The sequence below is a fragment of the Aspergillus pseudodeflectus genome (assembly GCF_044049435.1).
Source record: "Aspergillus pseudodeflectus strain CBS 756.74 chromosome Unknown BJX68scaffold_9, whole genome shotgun sequence".
NCBI classification, from domain to species: domain Eukaryota; kingdom Fungi; phylum Ascomycota; class Eurotiomycetes; order Eurotiales; family Aspergillaceae; genus Aspergillus; species Aspergillus pseudodeflectus.
In genome coordinates, this window is record NW_027263785.1 from 56,826 (window position 1) to 73,769 (window position 16,944).

General features: G+C 50.3%; 9 protein-coding genes across 9 annotated transcripts; 6 read left to right on the top strand and 3 right to left on the bottom strand.

Moving 5' to 3' along the window:
• BJX68DRAFT_215880 (exocyst subunit SEC10) lies at positions 1-3,138 on the top strand. The gene is made up of 2 exons (XM_071037807.1): positions 1-2,434; positions 2,490-3,138. The coding sequence occupies exons 1-2, from the start codon at positions 293-295 to the stop codon at positions 2,961-2,963; spliced, it is 2,616 nt and encodes an 871-aa protein (XP_070901947.1). The 5' UTR covers positions 1-292; the 3' UTR covers positions 2,964-3,138.
• Positions 3,139-3,679: 541 nt separating this feature from the next.
• On the top strand, positions 3,680-4,953 carry BJX68DRAFT_215930 (uncharacterized protein). The gene is made up of 2 exons (XM_071037808.1): positions 3,680-3,758; positions 3,831-4,953. Exon 2 carries the CDS (start codon positions 3,932-3,934, stop codon positions 4,811-4,813), a length of 882 nt encoding a protein of 293 aa, XP_070901948.1. The 5' UTR covers positions 3,680-3,758; positions 3,831-3,931; the 3' UTR covers positions 4,814-4,953.
• Positions 4,954-5,253: 300 nt separating this feature from the next.
• Positions 5,254-10,200, top strand: BJX68DRAFT_230738 (vacuolar protein sorting/targeting protein 10). The gene is made up of 2 exons (XM_071039251.1): positions 5,254-9,331; positions 9,377-10,200. Exons 1-2 carry the CDS (start codon positions 5,544-5,546, stop codon positions 10,011-10,013), a joined length of 4,425 nt encoding a protein of 1,474 aa, XP_070901949.1. The 5' UTR covers positions 5,254-5,543; the 3' UTR covers positions 10,014-10,200.
• A 118-nt stretch (positions 10,201-10,318) lies between these two features.
• BJX68DRAFT_263902 (cytidine deaminase) lies at positions 10,319-11,130 on the bottom strand (the record flags this gene model as incomplete). The annotated part of the gene is made up of 5 exons (XM_071044800.1): positions 10,319-10,363; positions 10,434-10,515; positions 10,570-10,655; positions 10,785-10,918; positions 10,986-11,130. The coding sequence occupies 5 exons, from the start codon at positions 11,128-11,130 to the stop codon at positions 10,319-10,321; spliced, it is 492 nt and encodes a 163-aa protein (XP_070901950.1).
• Positions 11,131-11,373: 243 nt separating this feature from the next.
• Positions 11,374-12,804, bottom strand: amcA (putative mitochondrial ornithine carrier protein AmcA/Ort1). The gene is made up of 2 exons (XM_071037806.1): positions 12,544-12,804; positions 11,374-12,493 (listed from the first exon to the last, which is right to left on the bottom strand). The coding sequence occupies exons 1-2, from the start codon at positions 12,652-12,654 to the stop codon at positions 11,618-11,620; spliced, it is 987 nt and encodes a 328-aa protein (XP_070901951.1). The 5' UTR covers positions 12,655-12,804; the 3' UTR covers positions 11,374-11,617.
• Positions 12,805-13,040: 236 nt separating this feature from the next.
• On the top strand, positions 13,041-14,116 carry BJX68DRAFT_230744 (CGR1 family protein). Its single transcript, XM_071039252.1, has 3 exons — positions 13,041-13,256; positions 13,340-13,485; positions 13,546-14,116. Exons 1-3 carry the CDS (start codon positions 13,199-13,201, stop codon positions 13,684-13,686), a joined length of 345 nt encoding a protein of 114 aa, XP_070901952.1. The 5' UTR covers positions 13,041-13,198; the 3' UTR covers positions 13,687-14,116.
• On the top strand, positions 13,464-14,116 carry BJX68DRAFT_230745 (uncharacterized protein). The gene has a single exon (XM_071039253.1). It carries the CDS (start codon positions 13,739-13,741, stop codon positions 13,892-13,894), a length of 156 nt encoding a protein of 51 aa, XP_070901953.1. The 5' UTR covers positions 13,464-13,738; the 3' UTR covers positions 13,895-14,116.
• A 415-nt stretch (positions 14,117-14,531) lies between these two features.
• BJX68DRAFT_263905 (uncharacterized protein) lies at positions 14,532-15,853 on the top strand (the record flags this gene model as incomplete). Its single annotated transcript, XM_071044801.1, has 3 exons — positions 14,532-14,679; positions 14,733-15,078; positions 15,130-15,853. 3 exons carry the CDS (start codon positions 14,532-14,534, stop codon positions 15,851-15,853), a joined length of 1,218 nt encoding a protein of 405 aa, XP_070901954.1.
• An 86-nt stretch (positions 15,854-15,939) lies between these two features.
• Positions 15,940-16,944, bottom strand: tma22 (putative RNA binding protein Tma22). The gene is made up of 4 exons (XM_071037809.1): positions 16,766-16,944; positions 16,665-16,684; positions 16,445-16,532; positions 15,940-16,367 (listed from the first exon to the last, which is right to left on the bottom strand). Exons 1-4 carry the CDS (start codon positions 16,824-16,826, stop codon positions 15,946-15,948), a joined length of 591 nt encoding a protein of 196 aa, XP_070901955.1. The 5' UTR covers positions 16,827-16,944; the 3' UTR covers positions 15,940-15,945.

Below are 16,944 nucleotides of genomic sequence, written 5' to 3' on the forward strand. Positions count from 1 at the left end.
CGTAGTAAGCTGGATACCCTGCGGCATCCAACGACGGGACGGAGAAAGCTATATCCCGAAGCTATCACATTCACCACGCCCGCATCAAATCATGGGACCACTGACTTGAGATTCATGCTTGTCGATAACACCCGCGTGAAAATGCGCGGCAGGCTGGACGGCTAATACTCGTCTGCTTTGACACGCGATTGGAGCTCGCTGTTCTTCTTGCCAAGTCTAACCCCATGTCCCTAACTTGCTCCGCTCGCTACGCCTTCGGCTTGCTCGCTTCGTGCGCAACTATACTCCGATCATGTCGTTCCATTCGCACACCCCTTCCCGATCGGTATTCCCCAAAGGCCCGAGCTTTACACTTGAAGATTTTTCAAGTCGCGACTACATAGTCAAAGAGTTTATTGAAGCCCTTTCTGATTCAGCAACCTCAAACCGCCGCTCCACGCTTGGCCCTGCCGCCGGAAACCAGCCTTTTGACCCCAAACCCCTCATCCGGACTTTCGAACATGCACAGCGACGCCTAGGCGAACTCTCCGGTGATCTAGAAATCAAGGAAAATGAGTTGTCGGCGGCAGTCCGAAGGGCGGAAGCCCAGCATTCGCAAAACCTTAATACCTTAGGCAAAAAGCTGAAGCAAGCCATCGAGTCATTCCAACAGCTGGACACATCGCTCCACAGTAATACCCCAGAGCTGGCAGGCTCGACTGGGAACATGGCCGTGGAAACGGGGAGGAAACTTGAAGAATTGGACCGGCAGAGACGCCGCGCGCTCGACGCACATTTTCTGCTCCAATGCTGGGATGGAGTGAGCAACAGAGGGGAAATCACACTTTTGGAAAATTTGCGGCGGTCTGGCTCTGGCGAAGCAAAAGTACGGTCAGCGCATATCGCGCGACAATTGCTACGGATAAGCCAGAGGCTGGATCCGAAGAGCTGGAGCGGGTCGCATCAGAACGAAGGTAGCAACGGAGCTACGACGCCGAACGAAGCTACACCGAACGGTACCGGATTCAGATGGAACACGCGCGAAATAATTGAGAAATTCTCCGAAACGCTCGAAAAGGACCTGCTGAAGCAATTTGACGACTTTTACCGCAAGGCGAACTTTGAAGGCATGAAGGACTGCGCCACTGTACTTCAAGATTTCAATGGCGGCGCGAGTGTTGTTGCCTTGTTCGTTAACCAACATCAGTTCTTTATTGACCGAAGTCAACTGGTTACAGAAGAAGTCGGAGGGGATCCGGAAACATGGGAGAGCCTCGCCGACCCCGATGCTGAGCCAACGGGCGTTGAACCAAGCCTTCAATCGTTGATCGATGAGGTCAGGGTTGTGGTGCAGGAAGAGTCTGCCATTATCAAACGAGCCTTTCCCAACTACGAGCAGGTCCTTGGGAAATTTTTACAACGGGTATTCCAGCAATCAATCCAACAGAGGCTCGAAATGGTTCTAGAGAAGGCGAATAGTGTTTCATCGCTAGCTTTTCTTCGGTCCTTGCAGAGTTCGCGCAGCTCCATCAGCACCCTGGTAGATGAATTGAAAGCACATGGGTTAACCGAGCACCCCGAGGCTATTTCCTCTCAGACTTCACTTGTTCTTGATCAACAGTTGGAAGATCTGTTCGTGCCTTACTTTGTCGGCTCATCCTACATTGAGAGGGAAAAGAGGACACTTGAGGAGTTGTATACCTCGCTACTGTTCAAATTCACCACATTTCATGCCCGGAGAAAGAAAGCGACTACGACTTTCATGGCGTCGCTGTCAAAATCCGGTAGTGAACTTTTGGCATCCGCTCGAGACGCCTATATAAACCGGTTGGAGTCTTCTGAATTCTCTTCGACCCAGAAAAGTGTCCTACTTCAGGTTGCAGGCCTCAAAGAATCCAACGATCTTGCAAAACCCAGCGACATCAAGTTAAGCGAGGAAGACGGCCTGCCCAGCATCTCATATGCTAAAAGAATGCTGAAATGGCTTGCAGAAGCAGTCGGTAGAGGATTGGAGCTCAGCGTTAGCAGCGAAACACCCAAAGACATGCTTACCTTGTTGAATCTACTTCAATCTCTTATGGGAGAGGGTTACCTCGAGGTCTGTCTCGATGCCGCTCTGGAAGCGGCGACAGCGCAAGAATCAGGGAAGAGTGAACCCGATTTCTCCTATCTTCCTGCGGTCCGTGACTCGATTAGCATTGCTAATCTAATGGTTATGTGCATCAATACTCTGCTCATTCCCTTGGCGGCAAACAGTGTTACCATCCGTCGCGAAATGGAGAAAAAGACAAATCTGGCAACCGTTCGCATAGAAGAAAAAATCAACACCACAGAGCAGAAGGTCATCGACATCACTCTGATGTGGGTGAACAAGATTCTGTCTGGCCAGAAGAAGAATGATTTCAGACCCAAGGAGGGTGACAGCACAGCTTGGTTAGAAAAGCTGCAGACGCCGGTACGTCGTCTAATTGCAATTTCGATCGCAGGCAAGATTTCGCTAACAAAAGTAGACATGTGCAACACTCTGTGCTTTCTTGACTCGTGCCCATGATAGCGCTGTCAACTCGCTCCCGGTCAGCGGCACCAATGTGCGCCAACTACTTTCGGAAATCGCTTTGGGGACTCGCAGTCTACTCCTAGAGCATTTCAAACGGTTCGTGGTGAATGGCCCTGGTGGGCTCATGGTCACCAAGGACATGACGCAATACACCAATCTACTCAAGTCGTGGGATATAGATGACCAGATCAAGGGCCCGAGTGGGATGCTGGACGTGTTGCTTGAAGTCGGTAGCCTCTTTGTCATCGGTACGGAGGCTTTGCGGGAGAGGGTACGCGGGCCTGATAATATTACCAGTAGAAGGAATGCTGGGGCGTCGGGGCGTGGCACTGAGGTTGGCCTTGGTGCGCATGAGGTCAGAGCCTATGTTTCCCGCAGGGAAGATTCGAATACGTCTGCGATGCAGCAGATCCTTAATGTCTTATGAGTTTCTAGTCATATATATACAGCCGGAGCGTCAAATGGGCAGCGGAAGCAGGCCATCTCCGCTAGTCCGTCTTCTATCCAGCGCCAACCATGAGGAATTTGTCGATGCGTAGCCTCACTTTGGATTATATTGAACTCACACCCCATCTCTTTCTTCTGGAAAGCAGTTCGTCGGTACCAACTGCCCGAAGCAAGCTCCCCACCCTGCGTTCCACACATCCCAGACACGACAATTTACTGTACAAGGCATAAGCTGACACAAACTCAAAAACAGATAACTTGATTCATCATCTACGCACCTCGATGGCAACTAGCAGCCTGCTCTTTTAAGTTTGATCGGTGAACAAAGAATCAGGCTCTCGGCCAAAAATGAGTACATACAGAGACGGAATCATAGAGAGAGACTAAATAATGGCCCTCAAGAATCAGTGGAGTTCTGGGGCCCACGAATCCCGCAACCCCTGATCTATTGATGAATGATTTGTTGATTATTCCCACTAATCCCTGAACTACTGCACTTGAACTCGCAACTATCATGCATAGCGTGAGTTGGCATTATTACTCTTGACTCTTCTGGCCCTGGGACCATTTAGCATTTGAGGATTCTCCACTGCCACCGTGCTCTTGACTTTGGAGTTTCCCTTGAGCACCACTCACAGCCATGCCCGTTGCATCAGCGCTCCCCTTTTCGCCTTTTCTCGAAGCTCTTCAAGCTGACGCGTGCCTTGGCACGAGGTGATTGCTCCCGACAGATGGCTTGATTTATTTCAACAGCCAATCCGCGTTGGCCTTTGGTGTACTGTGCCTTTTTTTTCTTCTGTTCCCCTCCACCCTCGCTGAGCCAACGCAAATAACATCTCCCTCTCAGCCAACGGAAGGATCTGGCTCCAGGTCGCTCTTATTATCTCACCTACCTCGGTCAATTCGCTGTGATTGTGAGCATGCCCACCTCGTCATCTTACTTTCAACATGGACGGCTCGCTCTATGATAGTTTCCGGTGGTTAGACGAAGATACGGATCTCGACCTAAGTCTAGACAACTATCAGCAGCAGGCGCCGAGCTCACCGTCATGCCTAACATCCAGACGGAGACCATCTTTTCGAAGAACTTTGTCTTTCAACTCGGTCAATCTGTCTCGCAAGTCAATATCATTGGCACCACACGGAAGAAATCCAACCTCGAGCCCGCCACTCGAATCCCCGTCCGCCCTCGGAAACATCATCAGCAGACGTTCCTCTGTTTCTCGACCTTCGACTAGAAACAAGCCCCGTCATACATCTCAGTCCTCTACCTCGAGCATTGACGCCTCCGCACAGTACTTTCATGACCCCGAAGCCCGCCTTAAGCTACGCGTCTACCTCGCATCCCCGCAGAAATTCGACGAAGCCATTGAGTTCGGGTTCCCTGCTCTGGACAATGGGCAAAGTACTCCAAAGTCCCCTCACCCTGACCGGAGTCCCCTGATAAAAGGCTTTACTGGAACATTTCTGGATGACGATGATGATATGTCAATACGGGGCGAAAAGAAGGAGTCACTCTCAAGCATTTCGCGGCTTTCTTACGTTATGGAGGCGCCTCCGCCGTCAGAAGATCCGACGACGATGAGTTCAACACCAATAAAAACGCCACTATCGGTGCCAAAACATTCACGCGAAATGACGCTGCGGATGACTTTGACAAGACCGGATCTTCGAGAGGTCTTGTGTCCTACCCCAACATCAACCACCGATCCTTCAGGTTCACTCCCTTTGTCGCTGGTCGACGATAACTCTGATTTCTGGGAACAAGATTCGGATGACCAAAGCCTGATGAAGAAGATGTGGCGCAAGTTCCGCAGGCGGAAGGAGTGAACCCGAGATTTATTTTTTTGTTTCAAGCACGATTCTCAGCGAGATTAAATATACCCCGATACGTCTCCATTTAAAATGATTCTGTATTCTGTTAGCGAGGCTGGCGAGTTTTGCCATAAACATCGGCTAAATTATTGGCGGTGACCGTGTTTCCAGGGGACTCTGTAGATTACTTACATACTATAGATAACTTGCGACCGCGCTATAACTCATCGTATCCAGTTGGGCGTTTAACGATCCTCGACTATCGATTCTCGGGAAGGAGAAAAAATTCGTCCATGATTGCGAAACCAGCCTTCGTTGCCATGGGTTAAGGCGATGGTAACATTTTGGCCAAATCAAAAACAGTTCTGACAAGTGTTGAACTCTGGGCTGGGAATCGTCCTCGGCACCGGGGCGTAAGAGCCGCTTCGGTCTCGACCCAGTGTTGAGTAGCATGAACTAGGCAGATGCACGTGATCGAAGAGCTCTCAAGGCCACCTTGAGGTGGTGGAAGAGTGGGAGCTCTGGTCATTTCATCAACGTTCTTAACTCATAGGTCAGCTAGCTCTTATTTTCATATTGAGTCCGGTATCCGCTGCAACTTTTCTTGTCTTAAATATCGAATACGGCACGGCCCTACCCTCACCCTCGACCTCTCCAGCGCTTCGAGCGGCCGTATTACGCGCGGTATCGCTGGGCCGTAGGCTTACAGTTACCTCGTCCCCTCGATGTTTGAATATCGCCGGCCATGATATCCCGATGGCTTCAGCTTCTGGGCTGCCTAATGGTGGCGCTCTTGACACCACTGAGTGCCGCGAAGAAGGCTAAGCCCAGCATAAGCTCGTACAAACTCGACGAAAAGCCGCTATCTATATTCTACTTTGAGAGATCCGATACCGTCTTGATGACCTTGGAGGATAGGTCACTTTTACGCTCATTCGATGCCGGCGAAAATTGGGAGGCAATTGAGGATGATGGCATGAAGCACGCAGTTGTATCCATCTTCCAGCATTCTTACGACGAGAACAAGGCATATGCGCTGAGTGAAGACGGAAAACATTGGATCACGACAGATCAAGGAAAGACTTGGAAGTCCTTTAAGATCTCTGATGTTCCATTCTACAAGAGCCCACAAACTGGGCCTTTGTCTTTCCACGGGCGGGACTCCGGCAAAGTCATCTTCGAGACGAGGCCCTGCCTGTCATGCGCGCTAAGGTCATACTACACTACGGACGATTTCGAGACGATAAATGTTTTGACTGAAAGCGCCGTGGGATGCTATTGGGCGATTGGTGATCCTCAATTTGGCGAAAATGCGGAAAACATGGACGAGCGCACACTCTGTGTGGTCCCAGGTCTAAAGACAGGATCCAGATTCGCTTTCCGCCTGGTCTACTCCAACGACTTCTTCGCAAGCCAGGGGATTGAGGCCAAGCTTCAGGATGGCCGACCAGTATCCGGCGTCACCAGCATTGCACAAGTCAAGCGATTCATCGTTGCGGCTGTTGAGTCTGAGGGTACGACTGAGCGCGCTCTGTATGTGACAGTCGATACTGAAAATTGGCACCGGGCGGAATTCGGGGACCATCGCATAGAAGAGGACGCTTATACTGTGTTGGAGAGTACAAACTATAGTATTCAGGTCGATGTCCTGACGGATCCGCACCGCGGTGTTGGAGTTCTCTTCACTTCCAACTCCGATGGTACATATTTCGAACGCAATATTGAACATACAAATCGTGGCTCAAGGGGCTATGTCGATTTTGAGAAGTTAGCCGCTATCCAAGGTATCTATTTGGTGAACACGGTTAACAATACGAAGGAGTCGGCGACTGGGTCCGGCAAACAGATTACCAGCAAGATAACTTTCGATGATGGCAAGACATTTCAGCCTCTCGAAATTGGTGGTGAAAACCTCCACTTGCACTCTGTGAATTCTGTCACGAATATTGGACGCGTCTTCTCAAGTCCTGCCCCCGGCTTGGTAATGGGAGTTGGTAATACTGGCGACCATCTTGGTGACTATTCGGATGGGAACCTCTATATATCGGATGACGCAGGTCGCACTTGGCGCCTCGCTCTCAAAGGGCCACATAAGTACGAGTTTGGTGACCAGGGAGGGGTTGTGACTGCAATCAGTGATGAGGGCAAAGTGAAAAAGCTTCAATATTCTCTAGACCACGGGAAAGAATGGAAGTCAATTGATCTTCCCCACGAGGTTGACTCAAGGACCACGACAATCACGACGACTCCCGACTCGTCAAGTCTACGATTCATTCTTATAGGCTACTCTTCCAAAGACGAGTTCGTTGTGTTCGGCATCGACTTCAACGACATGCATGAACGCAAATGCGAAGAAGATGATTTTGATACCGATTGGCCTGCCCGGTTAGATGAGAACGGAGATCCTGATTGCTTAATGGGACGGAAGCAATTCTTTCGTCGCAGAAAGGCCAACGCAGACTGCTTCGTGGCTGAGCCATTTCACACTTCATTGTCGAAGTTCGTCCCATGCAAATGCACTGCTGAAGATTTCGAGTGCAAGTATAAGCGAACCAAGGATGGCAAAAGCTGTGTTCCATCGACGTCCATTACTCCACCAGATGGGGAATGCAAGAATCCGACTGACACGTTCAAGGGTCCGTCTGGCTGGAGGTTGATTCCAGGCGACACTTGCATTCGCGAAGGTGGAAAAGAACTGGATAAGGACACTGAAATACCATGTGAGGATGCCGGTGGGAAGCCGAACAGTGGGGAAATCACTTCTACTCCCACGTCGTTTGACTCGAAGGTGTCCAATTACTATTATCTGGAACGCCAAATCTCCAGTACCGGAGCAGACGAGACTGTCCTGATGCTTAGCCACCATGGAGAGGTATTCGTATCTCACGACCATGGACGGACCTGGAAACAGGTGCTTGAAGACCAGTCGAACATTATTGCGATAGTTCGTCATCAGTATAATAGTGACACCGCTTACGTTTTGACCAGCGGTCTTGAGGGATTCTACACTATCAACCGCGGAGAAACATTCCAGTCATTCAAGACAAAGACCCCTCCTAATCGTGAAAATAGCCCGACTCTGAGATTTCATCCGTCCAAAAAGGATTGGCTGCTTTGGGTTGGTGAAGCCGATTGCAAGTCCGGAAACTGCCATTCGAACGCCTATTTCAGCAACGACCGAGGAGACAACTGGAAACTCATGCTACGATACGCTAAGAAATGCGAATTCGAGTACAAAGAGAACCATCCAGGCAGCGAGCGTCTCATTTTCTGCGAACAATATGAGAATGAGAACCCAAGCAACCGCCTGCAGCTCATGTCCACTGTTGACGAAAGCTTTGATGTCTGGAATACGACCTATGATGATCTTGTGGCCTACGCTACGAGGTCAGAGTACATCATCGTCGCCTCGCGGAACAATGAAACTGGAGCCCTAAAGGCTAGCGTTAGTGTCGATGGATTTACGTTTGCCGATCTGAACTTCCCCGCCAACATCTCGCCAGAGCAAAATCTTTATACCGTCCTTGACGCTTCTGAACACGCCATTTTTCTATACGTACAAACCAGCAACAATACTAATGCCGAGTACGGTTCAATAGTGAAAAGCAATAGCAATGGCACGACCTATGTACTCAGCCTCGATTCGGTGGACCAGGATAAAAATGGGAATGTCGATTTTGAAAGAACACAAGCTTTGGAAGGAGTAATACTGGCAAACGTTGTTAGTAACGTGGACGAATTGTCAAGCGGAGCCCCCAAGAAGCTTCGGACGGTCATCACTCACAACGATGGTGGGAAATGGACACTCCTGGCTCCTCCAGCAAAGGACGACGCCAATGGTGAGAAATTCTCTTGCTCAGTCAAGCCCGGTGAGGGTACTCCCGAATGCGCTCTTCACCTTCATGGATACACGGAACGCGCTGATTTTCGGGATACATTCTCTTCGGGATCCGCGATTGGTCTAATGATAGCTCAGGGCAACGTTGGTGGCCATCTGACCAAGAAAGACGAAGCCGATACCTTCATGACTTCGGATGGCGGGATTTCCTGGAAATTCGTCAAAAAGGGTAGATACATGTGGGAGTTCGGCGACTCTGGTTCAGTGCTTGTGATCGTCTCAGAGGTTGAGTCAACCAAGGTCCTTCATTATTCCACTGACGAGGGCAAATCCTGGAAGGATTACGAGTTTTCAGAAGAAGAGATGAAAGTATCTGATATCTCGACTGTGCCCTCTGATACTTCAAGGAGCTTCCTTCTTTGGGGCACTGACTCCAAAAATAGGCCCATCTCAGTCAATGTTGATTTCAGCGGACTCTATGGTAGAGACTGCGTGTTTGACAAGGACGGGCAAATCAGCGAGGACTATTACCTTTGGAAGCCATCACATCCATTCCAGGAAGAGAACTGCTTATTTGGACACGTTGAGCAATACCGTCGCAGAAAGTTGTCGGCTGATTGTTGGAACAACTGGCGCGGTCCTCATTTGCACAGCATTGAAAGTAATTGCAGCTGCACAAGGGCTGACTATGAATGGTAAGATATTTCCCGACCCTAAATCTGCCCCAGCTAATTATATAGTGCCTACAACTTCCAGCCTACACCCGATGGCGGCTGTGCTCTGGTTCCTGGGCTTCAACCAGAAGACCCGGTGGGCTACTGCAAAGCCAATCCCGACGCAATCGAGTACTTTCAGAGCACGGCGTACCGTCGCATACCCCAGACAACGTGTCAAGGCGGCAAGATTCTGGACGGTATCGATACGTTGCCTTGCCCCGGAAAAGAGGATCAGTATGAGAAAAAGCACGGCATAAGTGGTGTCGGGCTATTCTTCGCCATTATTACACCAATCGCCGCGGCAGGACTCGTTGGGTATTTCGTCTACACAAGGTGGGACGGCAAATTTGGCCAGATACGCCTTGGAGAAACTGCTGGTGGATCAGAAGGGTTACTGTCGCGCGACTCCCTGCTTATCACGGTCCCAATTACCATCATTGCTGGCATTGTGGCGGTCGCAAAGGCGCTTCCACTTCTCGCTTCAAGTCTATGGCGCAGCGCGAGTGGCTATGTTCGCCTTGGACAGAACAGGGGCTATCCACGCCCGTATGCCTCGCGAGCTTCTTTCGCGGCCCGTCGAGGTGACTATAGTAGTGTCATTGATGATGAAGACGAACTTTTGGGTGTTGAGGAAGGGGATGCTGACGAGGATGAGTTATAATGGCTCTTGGCCAGCCTTTTCTCTCTCGATCTTTTTGAAGTTTTATATGCGCCATGAATGTTCATGTACGACTACGAGCGCTGCATTCTGGATACCTATCTTCTCGAGCCTGGGTAACCCAGTTCGAGGGCGCCTTGACCTGCAGCATCAGTTGCATGATTCTGTTTTAGATGTCCCAATTCGGACCCATGATTTCAGATGTTTCTCATTTCGAATATATAAGATCTCTTTCAACACTACCCATACTCTCCCTATAAATGTAAGCACATGCTAGAACTCCCGGGCGCGGCCAGGCATACAGCTTCTCAATTATTATTGAAGTCATCCGGTCCAAAGGAGCTCGGAAGCAGCTAGACCACAAGTAAGCATTTGACTGCCACGAGAAAAGGGGACGGAGTAGGATTTCCATACTACACATACCTGACCAATCGTGGTGATAGTGCAATTCATGTCCTTGTCATACATGTAGACTGGGAAAGAGGGCGATGTGAACTCGCTCATACTAGAATGATACGCACTGTTAGCAAGGATTACCAATCGCTGTCAAGTTGCGCACAATTGTCTACACATTCCGCATGGCGAGGCTGGAGGACTGATATCAGTCGCCACGGCGATCGCCTTGAATCTTCGCTGGCCGGCGACCTATGTATAGATGCATGGTTAGCTAGCTAGCCCCTCAACCAACCTAAAAATAACCGTGCAGATTGGATATCCCTTGGGAGAAGGGAGACGATCCTCGGACAAGGACGAAATGGAAAAGGTCAAACGTACAACAGCAGTGCCAAACGCCACTCGCTCAGCACATGTGCCGACAGGGTATGAGGCATTTTCGACATTCGCCCCTGCAATATACTCACCAGTCTCGGTGAGGAGGCAAGCGCCGACGCGAAATTTTGAGTAAGGGCCTGTGATCAATTGTAATAATCGCTCATATCAGCTTTTTAGATGTCCAGATGTATGACGCGCGTGTACCTAGGTGAGTGATTTGATCCAGACCCCGCACCATGTTGAAGTGTGGTTTCGAAGGCAAAGCGATGGACTTACAGTAGGCTGCTGCCTTTGCTGCTTCGGCTTTTGAGGATAGTGTTTCGACTTCCTGGGGGGTAAGTGTGGCCATGGTAGTGGTTTAAAATTGTACGTCGGTAGAAAGGGGGGTTGACAGAAGGATATATATAATGCGGAGTGTGGTTGCATCAGGAAACAACACCCGCGATAAAGCGACAGTCTATCTACCCCACTCGCGCGTTGACAGCACCGTTTTCTTGATATGTACACGCTCATAGATTTGAAGACTACAGGTTTCTTTGGTTTCATTATTGAAAGGAGGATCTGGGGTGCAAGACTTATCCAGTACTGAGCTTGAAATGAGGAAAATCCTGAGAGAAAGATCCTATACAGTTGCAAATAGATCAAAGTGTATATAAGTGTATGTACTTAGGATAAACCGAACTTTTGTTTGCGACCCAATACCAGATTGGCCCAACAAGCAAAACACGATGAGAATCTAAATCTAAACAGGCCATAGGTATCTTGAAAAGCTTGAAAATCGAAGGTCAGAAAGCGTCGTCGGCGAACAAAAGAGCTCTAATCATGAAGAGAGTCGTCTATCCAAAGTAACTCCGGAGCCCCTCAAAAACTGTAAAAATGAACGCTGAACTCGGGGCCGAACGCGCACAGGTGATGCCGCAGCCTCGATACAAGCCTCTCAGGCCCTGCTGCTGCCACAGACTTTTACCAACACCCAGGAACGTTTGCCTCTTGGAGAATGACGAGGTTGTTATTTCCTCCGTCTGCAGCCGTGATTTGATGGTGTCGGCGGGGTAGAAAATGAAATTATAGCTGATACCGGCCGCTGCACCGGCAATCATTTGCTGGTAGACGGGAAGGGGGGTAGGCTCTCGTTCAACGGAACCGATCGGCGGGAGGGTATGCTGGTTTCCGCGAAATAGGGCGGTCACCCCCTCGTAGGCTCCAAACCAAGCAGCCCCCCCGCCCGTCTCACGGATCAGGGTGCCTGTTTGGCCCCGCCAGAACCCCAGTATGCCGTTTTGTCGGAACACAGATATCATGAGCTTCAAGGGCCCGGGCTGTCTAGCACCAGGAATGTCCGATGGTACTTGCATCTTGCATTTGATGAGCTCGATGGGGGTCAAGGCAAGAGAAGTCACGGATCCGGAGGCGGCACCGCTCAGCAGCAAAGCGGAGTAGGGTAACGGCTCCGTCGAGGAGTAGACTGTCGCACGAAGTATGTCCTGGACCACACGGTAGCTGAAGAACAAGCAGCTGTTCTCAACAGCAGCCCCGGCCATTGGCGCACTAATCCCGCGGTAGAGACCTCGGAGACCCTCAGCATGGAACGACTGGCGGAAGCAGTCCAGGGGTCCATTGTAGCGAAGAGGAAGGTGGTCCGGTTGTGACTGAAGCCGTACTTTGACCGTGTCAAACGGGTATTCAATGATTTTGCCTACCATCCCCGCAAACTGACGCAATTAGAAGACGAATCTGTGTATATGCGGAACAGCCAACTTACAGATCCAAAGGCAATGTCCTTGAAGGCCTCCAGGCCTTGGTTTGGAGGGAGGGCAGGGAGCTCCATTGAGATTTCATTGTTGAGGGTCAAGGCATTTTCAGTAGCCGCCATAGGGTATTATGATGAGCTGGAAAGCCCCGAGCGAATGACGAAAGCGAGGAGAGAGAAGGATAATAATGGGTTTATCGAGATAGCATCGTATGAGAGGGGAAAAGTCGACGTGATAAAAGAGGGCACTGGGCAGCTGGTGAGGGGCGGTGTACCGACGAGGGGTTTGGCGTTTGCCCAATCCACGCGTGGTACCTTCGGGTGAAGACTCAGAAGTAAGAAAGCATCGCTTGCAAGTTGCAGGGTAGAGGGCCGGGACGCGGGATATTGAGGACAGTGGGGGGGAGGATGCGACAATTCTTTTCAGCGAAGGAACCCAACAATCCTCGCCGACGAGTCATCCGGCCGCATTCGACCTTTGGGCGCAAGTGTGTGGGACCGGGACAGCACTTCCGCCGAGATCCGTTTATCTGATGCTGCTAAGATAACTTTTTCCTCAAAATTTCGAATCCCGCCAAGGCAGAACCTCCGACTTCTCGTCTGGCGCTTTTGACATCCTTTCATTGCTCCCTTTTCGTTTCTCACCATATAGCGCTGGACCGCCGCCATGTCGTCCACGGCCGCTGCCACGTCTACCACCACCGTAAAATCAGTACGCAAGAATGGTAGGCACCCCGTTACCCCCACTTTTTTTCCGTCAACCTTTCCTTTTTGTCCTGGCTAACTTTGCACCGTTTCGGACCCGCAGGGAAGAATTGGCATACGACAAAAAAAGCATTTCGCCCTAATGCGGGCTTGACCTCGTACGCGAAGAGACTAGAAGCACGGAAACAACAAGAAGCTGTCAAAGAGCACGAAAAAGAACTGAGGGAAGAAAAGGAGGCTGAACGACAAGTAAGGGACTCTGCATATAATGTACACACATCTGCTTCCTACATACTGATGGCCGTTCAGGCACATATCCAGAGAATCAAGGACCGAAGGGCCGCAAAGGAAGAAAAGGAGCGCTACGAGAAGATGGCTGAGAAGATGCACCGCAAACGGGTTGAGCGACTCAAGAGACGGGAGAAGCGCAACAAGCTGCTCAATTCATGATACAGCGAATTCTTCTGGTCCTCGAGAGCTTTGTTGGCGTTTAGCACAAGCCATGTGCTTTCTGAAAATGTCGCTGCATGATTCCGCGAAAAAGCAGCCCATGGTCGGCGTCTTAGGAGTTGGGTATCTGGGTCTACTGGATTGTTCTTATGCTTTGCCGTTTATTAGCTCTCACTTATGCGGACTGTTGATACTCTCCTGGTCATGACCATACCACTAATCAAAGGACGCTCATTCGCATCCTTGGAAGAATGTGACTCGCCACGGCGATAGCGAGGCGTTCATCGAAAGAGCATAACCTTCAATTTTAATATCTCTGATCTAACAGAATTGACGGAATGGCGCTACTGAAAGGATTGCGCCACGGCGAGGGGCTAACCACGTGGGGGTAGGTGTCCTCCTTGTATAGCTCCGATAACTATATGATTGCAAAATGTTACATAAGTGTGTGGATCAACTATACGATGTAGCGCGATACCTGTAGACTACTCCGTATGGGCCTTTGCGTGGATGTGTAGGTCTCAAGATGGTGCCGATCTTCGTCGAAATCTGGGCTTCAAAAGAGTTTAGCTTGGACTCGTCAAAATGTGCCAATAACGGAGTTTGTAGGCAATTATCTCGATGATTGGGGCAGCGAGTTTCGGTGGTGGAGTTTGGATGGAAAGGATTCCCGAGTCGTTCTCGTAGTCGAGGCCGTGGCTGCCTGCAGATCCATCCGGGGAGTTTCTGCAGGCCAACAAGCTCCAGGAGTCTCCTGACTCCTTCAAGCTTCCAGGGGGTGATTGCGCAGCTTCCTTCTACATTTGATACTACAATTTATAGCATCTATATCTATGGAGTTCAGTATGGACCCTTCATTAAGACCGACTCTGTTTGTTTCAATTCCGTCATCCAAAAAGGTGCAACGCAACCATGGATCGCCCATCGCAAGGGGTCCGCAGACAGCTCCTCCCGCCACCTCCGGGATCTCGTTCTCAAGGGAGAATGTAGCAGGTGAGTGTTTCGAAGTCTCAATAAACATCATCGCTGATTTTATCGTAAAACAGACAAACGAACTCGGCGACGTCATAGGGACGGCAAAGGCAAATCGCGCGACGGCATTTTCCGACACAGAATGCATCATGTTCCCTCGAAGGTAGGCGGCAGGGGCTCATTATCAACGTACCGAGAACAAGAAAGCGACGACGACAGCTTGCTTCGGCCGATAACCCGTGAGACCACTCGATCGCGATGGGGCTCCGAGTCGACAGGAATAGGGCCAGGAAGCAGAAGAGGAAGCGTGCTTGATGGTATCGATAAGGATATACGGCTCGGTGCCATCAAGCGCCCAGAGGAGATACGCTCGATGGGCGATTTGCAGCGGGTCAGGGACCAGCGGAATAAAGGAGAAGAGTCAGTATCAGATGGGTTGCTTTTAGGTCGCCTCGACTGACCCAGGGATAGGTATCTACGTTCTGCACTGTCAGTGATTGGGACGCTTGCGACAGACATTACACGCAGGCTGGATTACACCTACTACGGACTGTTGGAAAAGGTCGCAGCACTCAACGTGACAATCGCCTCATTTCAAGAGCTATCGGGCTCGACGTCCAAATTATTCGATGACTTCCAGCGAGAGACAACGGGCCTACAGCAAGACATCCAGAAGCAAGTTGCGGACCTGAACGAGTTCCATCCCCAGATGCGAAAGATTGAAGCGCTGGAGGAGCGAATGAGAGTCAGCAAGACAAGGGCCAAAACCCTCGGATATAGGTTGGAGGCGATGCGAACCGAAATCGAGAAATGGGATAAGAAAGAGATGGACTGGCAGATGCGGACGAACCAACGACTACGCATATTCTGGGGGTTTGTCACTGCTGTCATATTAGCGATCTTGGCCGCTATCGTCATCCAGCACTGGCCAGGCGAAGAAGTATCGCCAGGATTCAGGACCATTCCAAAGGCACTGAAGCTTCCAAACTTACCCTCTCGCGTTCCCCTGCCAAAGAAACAAGGTGCCTCTGCGCCAGAGGTGAAAGATGATCACGCGTGGTCTCTAGATCCATCCGTTCTGGCTCATAATATCAGTCTCAGTACCCCTCTGGCGACTACACCTACCTCCCTTGAAGCTGATGAAGCTGCGCGGCCTACAGATCATGACCCGTTACGAATGTTCGACGAGCTATGAGCACAAGCATTGGTGTTTTTGACGTTCGATACCCCGTCTTCGACAATCATCTTAGCGCATTCATTATCATAACGAAATAGAATTGTCCCAAATCACGGCTCAGCCGCCCCCTTTTTCTTCTTTTTATCCTCAACAATTTCAATGTTTGACTCGGAGATTTGCTTCCCATGTACCTCCAGGAGCCATTCCTTGATCTCCTCACTGACGTCGCCCTGCACTGTAATCTCCTCAATCCCAGCAGCCGACTTGGTAACAGAAGAACCAGTTGCAAACTTCTTTCCAAGCTCCTTGGCCACCTTCTTATTCTCTAGTCCGTAGACCTCGAGTCCTGTAACAACACTGACATGCTTGCGCTTGTTTCGCTCAACCCGCTTGATCTGGACCTTTGACGTCGCTCGCCGCTCCGCATCTCGCGCCTCCGCTGCAGCAGCTTTTGCTTCCTTTTTCGCTGCGTCCTTTGCCACACGCTCTTGGACGGATACAGACAGGGTCGAGAGGTTGGCACTGATAGCGTCTATACACGCGAGATGATAGTTAGCCAAGAAACTGCACTGGATAGACTTACGCAGAATTCGTCAACATGTAGGGTACCTTCGGAGTATAGTCGCTGATACAGATCGGCGTGGTTATCCTTCAACCAATCCTGACACTTCTTTGCTGTACCGCCGAATTCGCAGTACTGTCTTTAGTCAAAAAAACCGAACAAAACTGAACAGAACAGCGGCCTCTGCAAATGTGCACGGTGACGTCGCGAGGTAACCTGGGAGGAAAAGGCATGATTTATCGGAGTAGGAAAGGGTGATTTTCATACCTCTGGGGGTAATGTGCATACTATTCAACTCAAAGTATTAGCTTCAATAATTCACATAGCGCTAAGCAAGCTTGATTTCGGTATAACTCTATCGAACTCACCTCCGCAGTATATGAGACGTCTAGCTTGGGGTTCAGCTGGTGGTTGCGCGACCTCTGCCATGTTTTGTGCTTTTTGGCGTACTTCCAGTTTTCTTCCTATGGGTGCTTGCAGATGAGCTGTAGGAATAGAAATGGTTTTGTTTGAGTATCTACTCGACCGAGCTTTCAGAGGCGCGGGG

Bases quoted from the DNA above. Each gene is read 5' to 3' on its own strand.
- BJX68DRAFT_230738 (XM_071039251.1), top strand. From the start codon at position 5,544: ATGATATCCCGATGGCTTCAGCTTCTGGGCTGCCTAATGGTGGCGCTC. The intron at 9,332-9,376 runs GTAAGATATTTC...CTAATTATATAG, and splicing joins ACAAGGGCTGACTATGAATG to TGCCTACAACTTCCAGCCTA.
- BJX68DRAFT_230744 (XM_071039252.1), top strand. From the start codon at position 13,199: ATGTCGTCCACGGCCGCTGCCACGTCTACCACCACCGTAAAATCAGTA. The intron at 13,257-13,339 runs GTAGGCACCCCG...TCGGACCCGCAG, and splicing joins AAAATCAGTACGCAAGAATG to GGAAGAATTGGCATACGACA. The intron at 13,486-13,545 runs GTAAGGGACTCT...ATGGCCGTTCAG, and splicing joins AAAAGGAGGCTGAACGACAA to GCACATATCCAGAGAATCAA.
- BJX68DRAFT_230745 (XM_071039253.1), top strand. From the start codon at position 13,739: ATGTGCTTTCTGAAAATGTCGCTGCATGATTCCGCGAAAAAGCAGCCC.
- BJX68DRAFT_215930 (XM_071037808.1), top strand. From the start codon at position 3,932: ATGGACGGCTCGCTCTATGATAGTTTCCGGTGGTTAGACGAAGATACG.
- BJX68DRAFT_215880 (XM_071037807.1), top strand. From the start codon at position 293: ATGTCGTTCCATTCGCACACCCCTTCCCGATCGGTATTCCCCAAAGGC. The intron at 2,435-2,489 runs GTACGTCGTCTA...TAACAAAAGTAG, and splicing joins TAGAAAAGCTGCAGACGCCG to ACATGTGCAACACTCTGTGC.
- tma22 (XM_071037809.1), bottom strand. From the start codon at position 16,826: ATGGCAGAGGTCGCGCAACCACCAGCTGAACCCCAAGCTAGACGTCTC. The intron at 16,533-16,664 runs GTATGAAAATCA...GACTAAAGACAG, and splicing joins TATGCACATTACCCCCAGAG to TACTGCGAATTCGGCGGTAC. The intron at 16,368-16,444 runs GTACCCTACATG...TCGCGTGTATAG, and splicing joins TCAGCGACTATACTCCGAAG to ACGCTATCAGTGCCAACCTC.
- amcA (XM_071037806.1), bottom strand. From the start codon at position 12,654: ATGGCGGCTACTGAAAATGCCTTGACCCTCAACAATGAAATCTCAATG. The intron at 12,494-12,543 runs GTAAGTTGGCTG...TAATTGCGTCAG, and splicing joins AGGACATTGCCTTTGGATCT to TTTGCGGGGATGGTAGGCAA.